The sequence below is a fragment of the Erinaceus europaeus genome, chromosome 7 (genome assembly GCF_950295315.1).
Source record: "Erinaceus europaeus chromosome 7, mEriEur2.1, whole genome shotgun sequence".
Taxonomy (NCBI): domain Eukaryota; kingdom Metazoa; phylum Chordata; class Mammalia; order Eulipotyphla; family Erinaceidae; genus Erinaceus; species Erinaceus europaeus.
In genome coordinates, this window is record NC_080168.1 from 9,811,616 (window position 1) to 9,828,312 (window position 16,697).

The 16,697-nt window shown below is 39.6% G+C and overlaps 1 protein-coding gene across 8 annotated transcripts in view; it reads left to right on the top strand.

The window, feature by feature from the left end:
* The window catches only part of AGFG1 (ArfGAP with FG repeats 1), a 59,024-nt gene that overhangs the window by 19,489 nt on the left and 22,838 nt on the right, over positions 1–16,697 (top strand). For all 8 annotated transcript variants that reach the window (XM_060193699.1, XM_060193703.1, XM_060193704.1 and 5 more), the window contains exon 3: positions 14,303–14,418. In XM_060193699.1, coding sequence (XP_060049682.1) covers positions 14,303–14,418 — 116 coding nt within the window. The remainder of the gene's footprint in view (positions 1–14,302; positions 14,419–16,697) is intronic.

A 16,697-nucleotide genomic window follows, 5' to 3' on the forward strand; every position in this document is an offset into this window, starting at 1 on the left:
GCAGAAATAAGCTGTCTTCTCTGTAACAAAAAGTTAGGAAGGTAGTATGCAGACATACAAAAGAGTGCCGCTGTTTTCACCAGGATTTAATGTTGTTATTATTTTTTTAAAGTACACTAAAATGGGCCTGGGTAGTGGTGTACCTGGTTGAGCACACATGTTACAGTGCACAAGGACCTAGGTTCAAGCCCCCAGTCCCCACCTGCAGGGGAAAGCTTTGAGAGTGGTGAAACAGGGCTGCAGGTGTCTCTCTCCCTCTCTCCCACCCCCTTCCCTTTTGATTTCTGACTGTCTATCCAATAAATAAAGATAATAAAAAAAATTTAAAAAAATAAAGTACACTAAAACTTCATGAATATATCAACAGACTCAGATCACCTAAACAAAGCTATTTCTTGACCCCAGTGTTTTGTTTTCAGAATAACGTTTAGGTCCTTAGCATCTTGCAGCGACCCGTTAGCATGTTTTTTGTTTTTCACTTGATTATGACATGAAGTTATTTGATATATTGTAGCCATTTCAGTAATTCTGACTGATGATCAAATTGTCCCTTTTGGACCATGATATAATCTGTTTTGGAAACTTATTTTAAACCCAACCTTTTCTACAAATTTTAGTCTTGCCTAGAACTTTGCTTAGATATTTATTTTCCTTATTGTTATTTTCCTCAAAATTACTGTGAACCACCTGTGCATCTGCAGATGTTCAGAGAAAATTCAGCGTTTCTCCTCCTCACAGTTGCTTTATGTAGAGTTTGATACAGACGAGGCTTTTCTTTTGAGGCTTGTTTTGTATTTGGGCCAGCTAGTCACTTTTTGTGTTCCTTGGCCAAAGGCTGCATTCCTTACCTTAGCCAGCTGCCTGGTAAACACATGGCTTTAGTCACCAGGACAACCAGACAATAGTGTCAGCACAAATCAATCACTATCTCTGAGCATTGGATTGAACTAACAATGAACGGGTAGTGTTGAAGTTAGAGGTGGGGCTCTGGTTTTGATGCTGTTCCTAAACCGTGGGTCACCCACAAATGATTCTCCATCCATAACAAAACAAGTACATACTACTGTTTATACTCACTTGTAAAGGAAATGAGATCAGACCAGTCTGCACATTCTGCTCTCCTTTTTATCCTTTTTCTAGTTATAGTCTGAGGCATATAAAGTGCATAACACTTTATTACACTATATAGAGAGGAATATAAGTGACAGCTTATTTTTTTCTTTCTTATCAAACTTATCACATCATACTATTGATACCATTGAGAAAGCGTCTTTTGCTTTAAAATACTTCACAAATTGCATTTATAGCAATTGGCACCAAAGCATTGGTCGGGATTTTTCTTTTTCCACTTGAGAAAATGATCCTAAAGTTCATCCAAAAGAACAAAGATGTGAACAGGCCCAGGTGTTGTCTCACCTAGTGAATTACACACAGTTGCTGTGGGGAAGCTTCGAAATCGCCGGAGCAGGGCTGCAGGTGTTTCTCCTTTTCTGTGCCCTCCCCTTTCACTTCTATAAAAAAAGTAGATGGGGGAGTGGCCCTGGAAGTGGTAGTTGTGGTGCAGGTTTGAGCTTCAGTGATAATCTTGGTGGCTAAAAAAAGAAAGAAAAAATAAAGAAGTGAAATATACTGAGAAGAGTTTGTAAATCACACAGCAATTAGGATTGACTCTGGTAGATACTGAATGAGCCTCTATATCTATACACAATAATTTGCAACATAAATTTGGAGCTTTTACCTGGTAGACCCAAGATATACTGCAATCTTTATGCAGATTAAGTCTGTGTATGAACTGAATAATGATAATTAAGTCCCACAGTCCAGTCTGGAAGAAAATGACTGTTCAGTAAATGGACAGCCATCGACTATCGACTAACATTATATGCCAAGTATAATTTGTAAATCATAAAGTTAAAAAACAAATTTTAACTCCATAATTTAAATAAATAAATTTCAGTTAAATTTTAGAAGCTATAAAAGTTAGAAAATTGTTGGGAAATATTTCCCTACAAGATACTTTAACCCCAGTGGAGAAGTAATGACTTCACTATAGAAAAGTCTGCTGTTTGTCATTGTGACCAAGTGTCCAAAGCTGACATCATCAGGAATGGAGGCTTGACTTCGCTCACCCAGCAGACATGCCTTGCTGTGCACAGAGCCTGGTTTGAGCCCCAGCAACCCATGAGAACACTATGGACAGCACTGACAAAACTCCATGGATGGAGTGCTCATTCTCTCTCTCTCCCTCTAACTCTTTCTGAATAAAACTGGGGGGGGACGGTGAACGAGCCCAGAAGGCCTTTGAATGTGGCATGTAGTCATGATCCTGTGTTCATAGTACTGTATGAAAGAAAAGCATTGCCAGGATGAGACAGGAGTAGCGAGTGAGTGCCTCCTGGTACAGTGCAGTGGGAAGGAAACAGCATCACTGATTTGTTTACTGAAAACAGGTTGAAGCATGAGGAAGCCTACATTAAGGGATAGACTGCAACAACTGGCCTGCTCTTCAGCGACACCAACGTCATAAAAGACTGGGCCAACGGTGGTTATGGATTCGCTACCAGGAGAATTTCTTCCTTTGTTATAGAGGACATTACAATAGTTGGTTAGCCTGTGGATTAGATAATAGTGTAAAATAGTACTTTCCAGTTTCTTGATGTTAATAATTGTAATAGTTATGTCATGAATAAGCATATTTTCAGGACACACAAATTTGTAGGTGGCTCATGTCTCTCCCCTCGAACACTGCTCATCTCTGGTTTATGGTGGTACAGGGCATTGAACCTGGGACCTTGGCCTTATGAATGAAAGTCTGTTGCATAACCACTAAGTTATATCCCCACCCTTAAGTCTTTTTTCTTTCTTTTTTATAAGTGCATGATTTAAAAGTTTTGGAATTTTTTTCTTGCCCAGATGACTTTACTGGGAAATAATGATTTACTAAGTCAGTTGTTGTTTCATGAATACACTTCAGACAAATTTACTACTAGTTTTTTTTTTTTTTTTATGTGATAGGATAGAGAGAAACTGAGAGGGAAGGGGATGATAGAGGGAGAGAGATTCCTACAGAACTGCTTCACCACTTATGAAGCTTCCACCATGCCTTGAAGGTGGAGACAGAGGGCTTGAACCAAGAACCTTGTACATGGTAATGTGTATACTCTACCAGATGTGCCACTGCCTGGGCTGGCTTCTGTTTTTGAGTTAACTTTGGTTTACAAACCTGTAAGTGTTTCAGAAATACAACTTTGAGTGCAGTTTCATGTCTCCCAGCCATAGGTGTCTGCACACCAGTGCCAGCATCAGCTGTAGTCTTCCTCTGGGTCCGTATGTGCTATTACCTATCACCCTACCACCCTCCTGAGCCCTCCCCCCTTTAGAGTTCTTGGCTATTCTCCAGTAGGTCACACACAAGGTGACACTTAGAGTTAGTTGTGGGCAGTTTTTATGTCAGGAGAATGATAAAGCTAATGTTAAAAGTAGAGCCTGAGAATAAAAGTGAGTCTTCCTACTAGTTCTCTATAAAGCAAATCATTTCATAATAAAGAAGCAAACCTAAATTTTGGTGTTTAAAAAGTTTATACACTAAGAATAGACAATACAAATGTAATTATATTAGTAGAAAATATAACTGACTATATATTTAACATTTAAATTAATATGGACTCTAACAACAGTAAAGAAAGAAAGTAAAACTTTCAACTAACTGAATTTAAAAAGGTAAGTTTAATTAGACAAAATAGGGAAACGTATTCCAGACTGGCCTAAAGGGTAGAACGATTGTTGTGTTACCTATTCCAGATGATTTACATATGTTGTCCCAGGTTGAGAAAATAGGGCGACTGAGAATCTTTAAACTGTGTCCTTACTTGAATGGTTAACTTCGATTTATAAGGCACTTTGTCATGCACACAGTACATTCATGAATAAACATGTCTGGGGGGGGGTTCAGCTACTTACAAGTGCATATTTGTAATATGAAACAAGAAATAATGGGGGAAGCATCTCTGCTCAGGGAGAATCACAGTGCAGGAAGTGTGGCTAATTGCAACAGGAATGGACACTGGACCCCAGGGACCAGTGACTGATCAGATTCTCTCTCTCCCAACCCCCAAGAAACTGAATTAAGGTTCTCAGAGGTTGGATTGAGGTAACAGTAGCATATATGGAAAGGCAGTACATAGTTAAAATGTGCACCATAGCAAGTAAACAGAAAATACATTTTATTATGATAAACAGGAGCAGACATTAGACATAATATGTGAAGAAAAAGTGATCAGCTCTGTGTTTGGTGACATGGAGAAAGGAAGGGGACATAGGGAACAACCCTGAGTCTTTCTAGGCCTTAGACGGCTTCCTGTATACTGACTGCCGAGGGCCCCATTGTTTTGTTTTCCTACTGATAGCTGTAGACTTGTTGTACCTGAGTTAGTGTAACTGCTTTTGGTTCTGTGTAACTTGAGACATAATTGTCTCTGACAGAGCCATCAATTAAGACCTGGGAATGCACTGTTAGTCGTGTGTACAGCTTTTTGCTCGGTCTCCGCGCAGGTGTCACAATGAGAACCACTAGCTTTTTTCACAACTCACAGACAATTAATTGTCTAATGAGCCAGCACATTTAATTTCTCCCTAGTGTCCTCAATATTTGCTGCTGCTGCTTCTTTTTTAAAAAATTCTTTCTGTCTCTTCATTTATAGAAATCAAACATACTCTTTCCCTGAAACTTATTCTGGTACTTTTCCTCATTCTGAAATGAATGGAGAGGTATAATTGGTCCTCAGATAATCCTCACTCTTGATAAGTTTTTCCACTTGCTTCTCATTGTATGCTCAATCTTTCTGTTTTTCCTCATGCATATTATAACATCTGCCCCTGAAACAGAGCAGGACACATAGTCTGTTTAAAGGGATATTGTTCCTGAGGGCTCCTGTGTATCAGAGCCAGTACTTAGTTGCAGTTAAGTCAGAGTTGGCAAACTCTTTCTGTAAAGGATCAGATAGTAAATATTTGGCTTTGTGAACCATGCAATCTGTTGGCAACTACCCGACAAAACTCCCTTAGAGAATCGACAAACAGGTGGGTGTGGCTGTGTTCCCATTAAACATTAGCTACAAACTGGAGACCAGATTTAACCTATGAGACGTAATTTGCCAGCCTCTGGCCTACATATGATAGAATTGAGATCAGCGAATTTATTATTCCATGTGAATAAGTTAATAAGCTAAGTGATCTGGGTCAGCAGGAATGATGCTGTCAATTGGACAGGTATTTCAGGGCTATAAGAAGTTGCTTTCACTCATGCACAGCATATTTGTTTAAGGACTGATTGATTTAATGAGAGAGAAGCAGAGCATCGTTCCTGCATATGCAGTGCTGGGAATGAAGCCAGGGCCTCACTCATGCAAGTCCTGAGGTCTCCCACTGAGCTGCCAGCTGTCTGTTACAGGCTGGACATTCAGAATACAAATAGTGGAGAATCAGAGAGTAGCGGAGGCAGCTGCTTTATGCAACCCACATTAGGAATTGTGGGGTGAAGGGTGGGAAGGTAACGTGGCAATGTCTGTCTGACTTTGGTGTGTAGGGTCCCCTTTCAGCTTGGGTTGGGCAGGGAGGATGTTTAAGGAAAGGCCTTGTGTGATTGGAAAGAGTGAGTGATACAGGATGAGTTTGAAGGGCTAACCAGGGGTTAGGTTCTGTGGTGTTTTGTGGCGCCACAGAACCTAACCCCTGGTTAGCCCTTCAAACTCATCCTGTATCACTCACTCTTTCCAATCACACAAGGCTGTGATGCAGAATTTGATTTTTTAAAAAAATTTTTTACTTTCCCTTTTGTTGCCCTTTTTTTTATTGTTGTAGTTATTATTGCTGTTGTTGTCATCAATTTTGGATAGGACAGAGAGAAATGGAGAGAGACGGGGAAGACAGAGAGGGGGAGAGAAAGACAGACACCTACAGACCTGCTTCACCACTTGTGAAGCAGCTTCCCTGCAGGTGGGGATTTGGGGGCTTGAACCCAGGTACTTAGGCCAGTCTTTGCGGTTTACGCCATGTACGCTTAACCCACTGCGCTACTGCTTGACCCCCCAGATTTTGATTCTTATGGATCATTAGTTTGTGCCCAAATTAAAAAACAGCTGGTGTTAGCTTAATTGAATTTGATGTAAGTTTGATTTTCCCTCACTTCCTGCTCTTGCCTGGGTCACAGAGGCTTCCGTGTGTCAGTGGGCTGCACATGTCACTTGTATGTGCTTAATTTCCGTGACTCAGCTGCACATGTTCTGTCCCTTACTGCCGCATTTTATAAAGCCAGACTTGGAAATGGAATGTATCATACAGCCCTAAAAAGAATGTCTACAAATGCAGAGCTGTCTGTTTCTCTTGTGTATGGCAGATGGATAGTGTTTTGTTTCAGTGAGCACTGTTGATGAGGAAGGACCTTTTGGGTAAGTTGTTATTGAGAAGAGCCTGTCAGCCCATGGCCTGGATTAGCACGGGCTTGCTTTTAGTGCAGACGCTAAATGTAGGGAATGTTAGCAGTGTACTTTCCCCCCAATATTTTAACTTGAGTCATGGCCTGTGTCTGAGATATTTTTCTTATTATGGGTTTGTTGGGCAGAGTAGTTGAGGCAAAACTGGATTGTGTCCTCCTTTTAGGGCAGAGTAATATATTGATGAGATTTTTGTACAGATGTATGGTAGCTCTAGAGAGCTAGTGATATTTTCTGTTTATTACTTTTTCTTTTTGTTAATCTGTTCTTTCTTCCAAAAGGTAGCTGTTACCTGTTTGTGGGATTTTTAAAAAATATTTTATTTATTTATTTTCTCTTTTGTTGTCCTTGTTGTTTTTCGTTGTTGTAGTTATTATTGTTATTGATGTTGTTGTTGTTAAATAGGACAGAAATGGAGAGAGGAGGGGAAGACAGAGAGGGGCAGAGAAAGATAGACACCTGCAGACCTGCTTCACCGCTTGTGAAGCAACTCCCCTGCAGGTGGGGAGCCGGGGGCTCGAACCAGGATCCTTATGCCGACCTTGTGCTTTGCGCCACCTGCGTTTAACCCGCTGAGCTACAGCCCGACTCCTCCCTTTTTTTTTTTTTATGATCTAACTTTTCTGTTACTTGTTTCTATAGCTTGGTGGCAGTAAAATGCTATAATTTTACATACAGAAGGAAGGAGTAATCTTCCATCTCTCCATTAAGGGGTAAAGGGACAAAAATGAATCTGAAATCTAGTTGAAAATATATAGATTGGCCTAATAAATGAAGAAAGATACTATAATTCCAGAGCATCTTTCTTTCCTGTTTTTCCCCCAATGGCAAAAGCATTGTTTGTATTTTTTCAATAAAAATAAGGGTTTTTGGAATAGAGATGAATATCCACCAGGTTTCTGCTCAGTTCTGCTGTGTCTGAGAGCAGGTAACAAAGCCAGTGTGTCATCTCTGTTCTCGTCCACTTCCCTTCTCAAGCCTGTAATAACACTGTTTTCTTGCCCTTCTTTAAGTATCAGTAATTGAAATTTAGTTTGTATGTTCCCTATTTAGGGTGTTCATAACTGAATTCGTTAAATCACTTGCCCTGTTCATATTAGCATGATTGGTGTGGTGCTGGATAGCTTCCACCTGCCCTCCTAGCTCTAGTCTTTAACCTGCTCCAGCTCCAGCTCCAGCCAGCTGGTTTTGATACACAGAACTCCCCCCCACACACACACACACACACTTTAAAGTGGATTAGCACTGAAGTAAGGAAAAATTGTTCTGACAGTTTTATGAGTTTATTCTGTGGCTGGTGTGTGATTTGTTGGTGGTGTCCTAGCTGGGCCTTTGACTGTTCCGTACTGACTTTTTCAGGTAGATAGATACCAGCCAGGCAGCCACAGTACCAGTGCTTCCTTCAGCACATGGAAGCCTGAACTTGGGTCATGCACAGGACAAAGCGGGCGCATTATCCCAGTGAACTATTTTACTGGCCCACTGTGATTTTTATTTTTTTTTATTCTTTCGTAAGATCTAGTTTGAGTATTAGCCTAATTACTAAAATGTATATGGCACAGGGCATTGTTTACTCTGTGATTCTAAAATTAAGCAGTGTGTAGTAAGTTTCATGCATATCTCTTCTGAGTACAAAACAGAAGAGCTCACCTAACCCTTCAGACGTCCCTATGAAACAGTTTCTACTATCTGCAGAATGGGAGCTCAGACTCAGGCGATCTAGCCACTTAGTCCAGATTCAGAACTAACTACAGTGTTACAATGGAAGTGACCATAAGGTTTTTCCAAAGAGGTCATCTGAACTGACTCCATCTGGTTTGTAATCCTGTCAAATGATGAGTTACAGGTATCTTTTTCACAGCTTAGCACCTCTGGTTCTCCAGCCAAACACCTCATGGTGTTAAGTTTTATCACTTGTTATATCTTTTCTGTTGCAGTCTTAAGAGAAATCCCCCTTATTCATTTATGGATTTTTTAATAATTTATGTAATGTCGTTTTTGCTGTTAATCATTTTGCAAATCTCAACTTCAACAAAGGTAATCCACATGGCTATTACAGTATTAGGTAATTCAGCCTCACAAATTGTCCTAATTCAGACTTTTTCTTTACTGCTGACTGTCGCCTCTCATATTTCCAGTTCCGGCATTCTTGTCCCTAACAGACGTTTGTTTCACTCTCCCTAACTCATTCTGTCTGGTTTCTAACACCTTCAACTGAGGAGCAAGGTTATCAGGACATCCAGTTGATGCAAACCACACTTGTGCACAGTTTTCAGTCCCCCCCCCCCCCCCGTGTGTGTGTGTGTTCGTGTTCGTTCCACCATGTTTATTTAGGACTGGGTGCCTCCACCTCTCCTAGTGGCTATTAAGCTTTTTTTTTTTTTTTTCCTTTGATAGAGAGTGAAAGAGAGAGTGAGCAGGAGAAAGACAGAAGGAGTGAGTAGTAGGTGGAGGAAGCAGAGGACAAGGAGAGAGGGCAAGACACCTGCAGCACTACTCTATCACTTGTAAAGATTTTTCTCTGCTATTGGGGACCAGGGACTTGAGCCAGAATCTTTGCACATGGTAACATGTGCTATACTGGGCATGCTACCACCCAGCCACATCTTTTTTTCTTACTCCATTTTAGATTCATTCCATGGTCAGTTGTTATATTACACTCCACTAAACTCTTACTGGATGAAGTTGTAGTCAAATGGTCAGTTGTTCTGACTACTTTTACTTTTGACTGCTGGGATCAAAGCCCTTAGTGATGCTTAGCTGTGTGTTGATTTGCTTCCCTGTTTTCCTTCAATCTTGAAATGCCTTTCTTTTCAGTTGATAGTGATTTTGTTTTGTTTTTACTAAAAAAAAAAAAAAAAAAAGCAAACTCCAGGAAACAAGCAAACAGAAAAGAAGCCTGTGCTTTGATTATCAGCAGAATACAAACCTAAAAGACTACAGCGTTAGGAATAGCAGCAGTTTCAGAGATTAAAATGTGAGTGCTTCACAAGGAGCTAGGTGCTGTGCCATTTCCCAGTAGTGTCCCTGGAACACTGGCTCTGGTAAATGAGCCTTGCCTAGTAACAGGCTTTGTGACTAAGTAAATTTGACAGATGCTGAAACTATATATGGTAATGGTATATATGAAGTTTCTCTCTGCTGCTGGCCTAGATTTTACTAAAATGTTGGTTTTCAAACTTTGTCCTATTTCACAATCACCCAGAAGGCTTGCTAAAGCAGACTGCTGGTTACCACCCCCACAGGTCCTGATTTCATAGATCTTGAGTAGCTGGAAAATGTTTCATTTACAAGTTCTTGGAGGTTAACCTTTGCTGGTGGTTCAGGGAAATGGGGAATCAGCTTTTGAGCCATTTCACTGGAATAAGGATTTGACTAACAATTCTTCTTCTTCTAGCGTTTGCCCTTCTTCCGTAGCCAGTCAACAGCGTCAGGTTGAGCCTGATGTCTGCTTATTGCTGGCTTTGAAAGTGACTGGGATCCATGTGGATTCAGTCAGCTAGGAAGGATCTTCAGTTTCCCCAATAAATAGGTACTCACGGGATGCACCACGAGAAGGTCGATCCAATGCATCCCTGACTAACAATAATAACCAGGTATATTAGGACATTGAGCAATCTACAAAATAGCTTTGGATGGGGTTTAATCGTCAAGAAATAAGTTGACAACAAAACTAAGGAACTTTGGATAATGAGATAGCATGAATTTGTAGCAGACACAGGCAGCTAGTGATTTTCTAAGCTCAGCCTTTTGATGTGTTAGAGTGGGGGGTAAAACTAGCAGGTCTTAGCACAGAATGTGAGCTCAGATCTACAGGGATGCAGAGGTCACACAGGCTCGCTCCTAAGCTGAATATGGGCCCCAGATCACATCAAATCGATGGGGTTTACAATCAACAATATTTATACACCTTTCCCATATTTCCCATACACCTTTCTCTGCCCTGATCCAGGTTTCTGGTCTTTCTGCCAGCCATGGCATCATCTCCCCAGACAATAATTAGGATCCACCTGCATATCAGATTTCAGGCTCAGGCAAAACAAAACAAAGCAAAAAACCTAGTATAGCTACAGGCCCTTTGGAATATAATTAAAATATGCCTACTAGCTATCTACAAAACAGAGAGACACCACCCCCCCCCAACTCTTCATCTGCCCTATTCCAACCTTTAGGTCCATGATTGTTCAACAATTTGTTTGGCTTTGTATGTTAACTCTCTTTTCAACCACCAGGTTCCAGATGCTAGCAGGATGCCTACCAGACTTTACTGAACAGACAACCCCACCAATGTGCTGGAGCTCTGCTTCCCTCGATCCCTTCCCTGATAGGGAAAGAGAAAGGCAGGCTGGGAGTATGGATAGGCCTGTGAACGCCCATGTTCAGCAGGGAAGCAATTACAGAAGCCAGACCTTCCACCTTCTGCATCCCACAAGGACCTTGGGTCCGTACTCCCAGAGGGTTAAAGAATAGGAAAGCTATCAGGGGAGGGGATGGGATACAGAGTTCCGGTGATAGGAATTATGTGAAGTTGTATCCCTCTTATCCTATCGTTTAGTCAGTGTTTTCTTTTTATAAATAAAAAATTTAAAAGAAAAACAGACAAACAAAAAAAACTACCAGGTCTTAGTACAGAATTGCAAGTGACCCTACAGGCTGCTAATTGTAGGTGTGTGTGAGCCTGGCACCAGGCACTCTGTCTTTGCTTTGCTACTGTGAGGAGTGACATCATGACTGTTGGCGTTTTCAACCCATGCCATGCTTATTTGTCTTGATTATTTGTTAATTATGCTCACTAATTATTTTATTTAAAATGATTGTACATTATTATGCTAAAAGGAGCCTGGAATTACAGAGAAAAAGTGTCATAAAGTGCCCTGAACTAATTTTGTCAATTACAGTTAATAATTCTTTGATTTTGCGCAAACTGCTTCCTGTCTTATGTTTGGAAAAATTTAAATTAGGAATTTAAAAATTCCCCTCTCTCTAGGAATGTCATTGTAAAGCTATAGACTGTGTGTGTGTGTGTGTGTGTGTGTGTGCGCGCGCGCGCACACACACACACACACACACACACACATATATAATTGCCACCAGGGTTACCGTTGGGGGTTCAGTGTTGGCACTGTGAATCCACCACTCCCTGCAGACATTTTTTTCCTATTTTTCTATTTTTATTTGATAGGATAAAAAGAATTTGAGAGGGGAGGGAAAGATAGATAAGGCGAGAAAGATAGACACCTGCAGACCTGCTTCATGGCTCGGCAAGCTACCACCTGCAGGTGAGGAGTGCAGACTCTAGCCCTGTGCATGGTAAGCTGTGTGCCACCACACAGATTGGCTCCCAAGCCAGATTCTAATCTTTTACAATCACATTTTGACAGAATCAGTAGTTGGATTCCTACTTAAGGAGAGTCCTATATGTTTCTCTGTAGCTGTCTGTCTGTCTCTCCCCCTCTTTCTCTTCAAGATTTATTTATTTATTTAGAGAGGAGACAGATCAGAGCACTATCCTTTGGCCTGTGTCCTGTGGAGATTGAGCCTGGGGCCTCAAGCATGCACTTCCTGTGTTCAGCCCATTGAGTCACCTTCTTGGATGTTCATGTGGTTCCTTCTAATTAGCTAAGCATTTACTAGGAAGCTGGATCAGTGTAGAGAAATAGTGTAATTCTTTCTAAAACTAAATTGGCAGTGAGTTGCTCTGCCATTCCTGGGTGTCTACACTTGCTGTGCTTTTCTGCTGGAATATTTTTTTGATGAGATCGTGTAGGCAAGGCCTCTCATTTGTCAGCTGTTACTGCCTGAGTTTATAGTATCTGTACAGAGCCTAGAGTAGGAGGGGACCACAAGGGCTGCTGTTTTGACACGTGCTTGGCCTGAGTGGTAGAAGAGAGAGAATTCTTTCTCCTGCCTTCCTGACCTTCCTTTGACCCACTCTGATGTGAGGGTGAGATGTAGGATGCTGCTTTTCCTATTCTGGTTTCTTAAGTTGGTTTTAGACAGGTTGAAGCTAGTGTTGTGATTGTGCTTTAGCGTCATTTTGGAAATGGATAGACTTGTTTTATAGCTTTTCTGAGAAATCATTAACTTCAGTTTCTTTTGCATATTTAAACCATAATTTGAGCTTTGACATGTGCAATAAACATACAGTAACAAAATAATGACCAGTCTCACCCTCAGGAATTTTCTCTTAGTCCTTGTAAGGTACTCACAGATCTACTTTCCATGACTATAGATAAACTTATATTTCCTAGAATTTTAAATGATTAGAAGCATACAGTATGCATTGGGGGGGGTGTCTAGCAGTATAATTAGGTTTATACGTATAGGTGCTTATATAAATTCCTTTGTTTTTTATTACTGAGTAGTACTGCTACGTGGGCATTGGGCAGAGCATATCCACTGATGAACTTTTGGATTGTTTCCATTTGGAGTTACCACCAAAGCTTCTGTGAATATTTATGTATGTAAAACTAAGTGTTGGCATATGCTTTTATATTTCTTGGGTACATGCTTAAAAGCAGGATAACTGGGTCTCATGGTCGTGTTTAAACTTTTTAAGAAACTGCCATTCTCCCAAAGTTACTGTATCATTTTGTATTCTTGAGAGTTTCATTTGCTCTACATTCTCATCAACACATAATATCTTCAGTCTATTTTCAACCATTTCTGAGTAGCATCTATGGGTGTCTCTGCAGTGGGGTCTCTGGTGTTGAACTATTTATTTTCCATCTGCATAGCTGCTTTGGTAAAGTGTCTTCAGAATTCTCATCCCACTTTCTAATAATGGGTTTGTGCCTCAGGAGTACATATCTTTCATGAGTTTGATCCTCAAACAAAAGGTGGAATGGTCTCTGTTTTCTCATTAAAATATATGTGTGTGTGTGTGTGTGTGTGTGTGTGTATCATTACTTTGTGATTATTTTGTTTTGAAAATACTTAATTTTTTTCTTTTTTTGTAACTTTGTTTTATTTGATAGAATAGAGAGAGATTGAGAGGTGGGGAGACAGAGAGAGAGAGACATTTATAGTCCTGCTTCACCACTTATGAAGCATTCCCCCTGCAGGTAGGGATCGGGCTTGAACCTGGGTCCTTGTGCATGGTAACAACTGCACTTAATCAGGTGCACCACCATCTGGCCCTGTGAAAATACTTTTTATCTTGCCTCTTCATTGCATTTTTTGAAGAGCAGCTTTTAAATTTGATGAATCCACTCATCAATTTTTTTATTGCTTTCTTGATGTTTGTATTCTACTGTAGAATCTATTAATTTGATTTTTCTGAAAAGTTCAGAGTATCGGATTCTCACTTTTTAGTTAGAAAAACAAAGCATAGGAGGCAGCTTTAAAGCTAGTCTGCCTGATGCTTTTAGAACACATTTTTGATTATTCCAGTACTTTGTTATTTCTGGTTGACTTTTAACTGTTAGAATCTGAAATTGTTGCTCCACTAGCTTCTCTGTTTTATCAAACTAGTGTATTGAGGGCCATAATGTTTATATGACTTCACTCTTGGCTTACAGTTTATGAGCTTTCTAAAACCCAGAAATCCCAGGTACACTTTAATCTTATTTCAGTATTCATTTTCCTATGAGGTGCTATTTTTTTTAATGATAGTTGCTAAGATTCTACTGCATACTATAGCATTAAAATAAATTAGTTCCTTCATTTCTGATTGTGATAAATACCCTCATTAAAGAAGTATAATCAGCGTTAAGTAGATTAGCTTTCTAAAGAAATTATAATTTTTCCTTAAAATTTTATTACGTGAGGATGTTGAATTTAACACTTTTTTTTTAAAATTCTTTCCAAAGGTCTGTAAACAGATTTGGCTAGGATTATTTGATGATAGATCTTCAGCAATTCCAGACTTCAGGGATCCACAAAAAGTGAAAGAGTTCCTACAAGAAAAATATGAAAAGAAAAGATGGTGAGTGAATAGTTTATATTTAGAACTAAGATTCCCCTGAATTATATTAGTTGTGGATAAGATTAGTCTGATATAAGAAAGGGTAAAAGAATGAGAAGAAAGAAAAGAAATAGAAGACAGGTGGATAGGAAATGGGTAGGTAGATATTCATTAGGCTTGAATTTTACTTGGCTTGGCTTTCAAAACTTTTCTTCCTTGTCTTCACTCATCAGTATCCCTTAATTTCCAGACTCCAAACTCACTTTTTAAATTAGAGAATCTTCCTTCTACTCCTGACCCAATCCTGACAGTTTCTCTAGACTTTTTTTTTTTTTTGTCCTGTCAAGCTTTCTTTCTTAAAAATCTACATTCCTTCTATAAGGATTTATCTTCTGTATAATAGGCGTTATGTTGAACCTCTCATGTGGTGATCCTGGCACTGAATCCACTCAAAATGTCCCTCAAAATAGTACCATTAATTTCACGACTTGATTAAGCAGGGAGCACTTATACTCCCGTAACTAAATCCATCAGATGTTAATTTAAAAAATATATTAAAATAGGTTGGACATATGGCTTGTAAGCCCTTTAAAGCAGAGTAGGGAATATATCCTTAGCATTAGTTCAGCTGCTTGGAGCTCTTTAGTTTTAGCAACTGGAACACAGTTTTAGTCATTTAACTAAGACTCAGTAAGCAATGAGCTCTTGGTTGTTTCTTTTATTTTATTGTAGGCTAGGCCAGCTTTTTCCTTTTTTTTTTGTTTGTTTGTTTCAAACAGAGAAAGGGAGAGATAAACCAACAGCGCAGGAGGCAGGTACAGTGGGGGTGTTCTCCTGAATGGTGTGCCCTAGCCGGCAAGCTGTCTCCCAGCCTCTGCATGTTTCATTATCAAGTTAGTAGCATATGTTTCCTTTCTAAGAAGAGAGTTGCAAGGACAGGGAGTAGATAATGAGGAAGTAAATGGCCTCGTATTTCCCTGAGGAGCTGTATTTAAGCCGAGAATGGTATATTCCAGAGCCTGCTTTGACCCTCAGGGAATGCTTGCTGTGTTTTGTAGGGAGAAATCTCCACTCTCACTAGGCACATTAGAAAGAAGTAGCTGTGATTTGGTTACTTTGCAAACTTAGTATACATACAGTGCTCTAGAGGAAAAGATTTTAGCCAGAGCTAAATTTAAGGATAATAGATACTTGAGATATGAATACAGATAAAGATTTCCCAGTAAAGTTTTAGATTAAGAAAGGTGAAAACCCTAGAAGGTAGAATGGCAGTAAAAATATGGTGGCATAAATCATCCTTTTAAAAAGAAGTGTATAATTGTCCTGTATCATTTTAGTTGTAAAATTTCCTAGACTATGCTTGAGATCTTTCTCCTTGGATAGAGATAGCCTAAGTTTTGTTTTTTTCCCTTGATTCAGAAAGTTAGTTTGAATGGGACTTTCCTGGGATTTTAGTTAACACAGCTTTAACTAGCAGGAGAAAAGTGTATAAATAGGAGTTGATAGAATTAAAGCCATAGATAGTGTGCTCTGCCTTTATAGTAATTATTATTCTTAAATGAATAACCCAAATAACTGTAAACTTTAGATGGTTTTTAATATGCCAAGAAACAGGAAATTATTTTAATAATAAAAGTGGTGCATGCCTTAATTGGTAGGTGGGGAGAGGGAGGGACTAGCTTTCAGGAGACCTAGAACTGGGGTTTTGTTTCGGTTGGCTTTTTTCCTCTCTCATTTTTTGAAAGGATTAATGGTTTGTAGTAAATCGTCATTGATACATGTGTAGAATTTCTCAATTCTCTGCAAAACACTCTCACCCTAGCCTAGGACCTCTAAACTCATGCTCCTGCACATCTGTGACATGTAAATAAAAAACACTGCCGTGAATGTTTAGTATTGCATATGCATTATCTAAAAAATGCATTCTCATTGAGACAAACTATTCTTAGGAACCTGAGCTAAGGGGATTATGACAAATTTCAAAACTCACTCCCTGTGTTCTACAATTTCTTTACCGTCTTACTATTTATCAGTCATGGACTTTTGAACCAGGTGCTGTTACCTGGTTTTATCCTTTGATAATGTCATTAGTGACATGCCAGATTATAGGGAAGTTTAACTTCATGTAGTCATTTTTATAGTCCATCATCTCTCCCATTTACAGGGGTGGAGTGAGCTGGGGGCTGGGGCACAGCAAAGCAGCTTTACTGTTTGCAATTAGTATATCATTTAGTGGTAGTAAATACCTTACAGATGTTGCATCAGTCACACCTCATCACAAACATATCTTCATTTTAAAC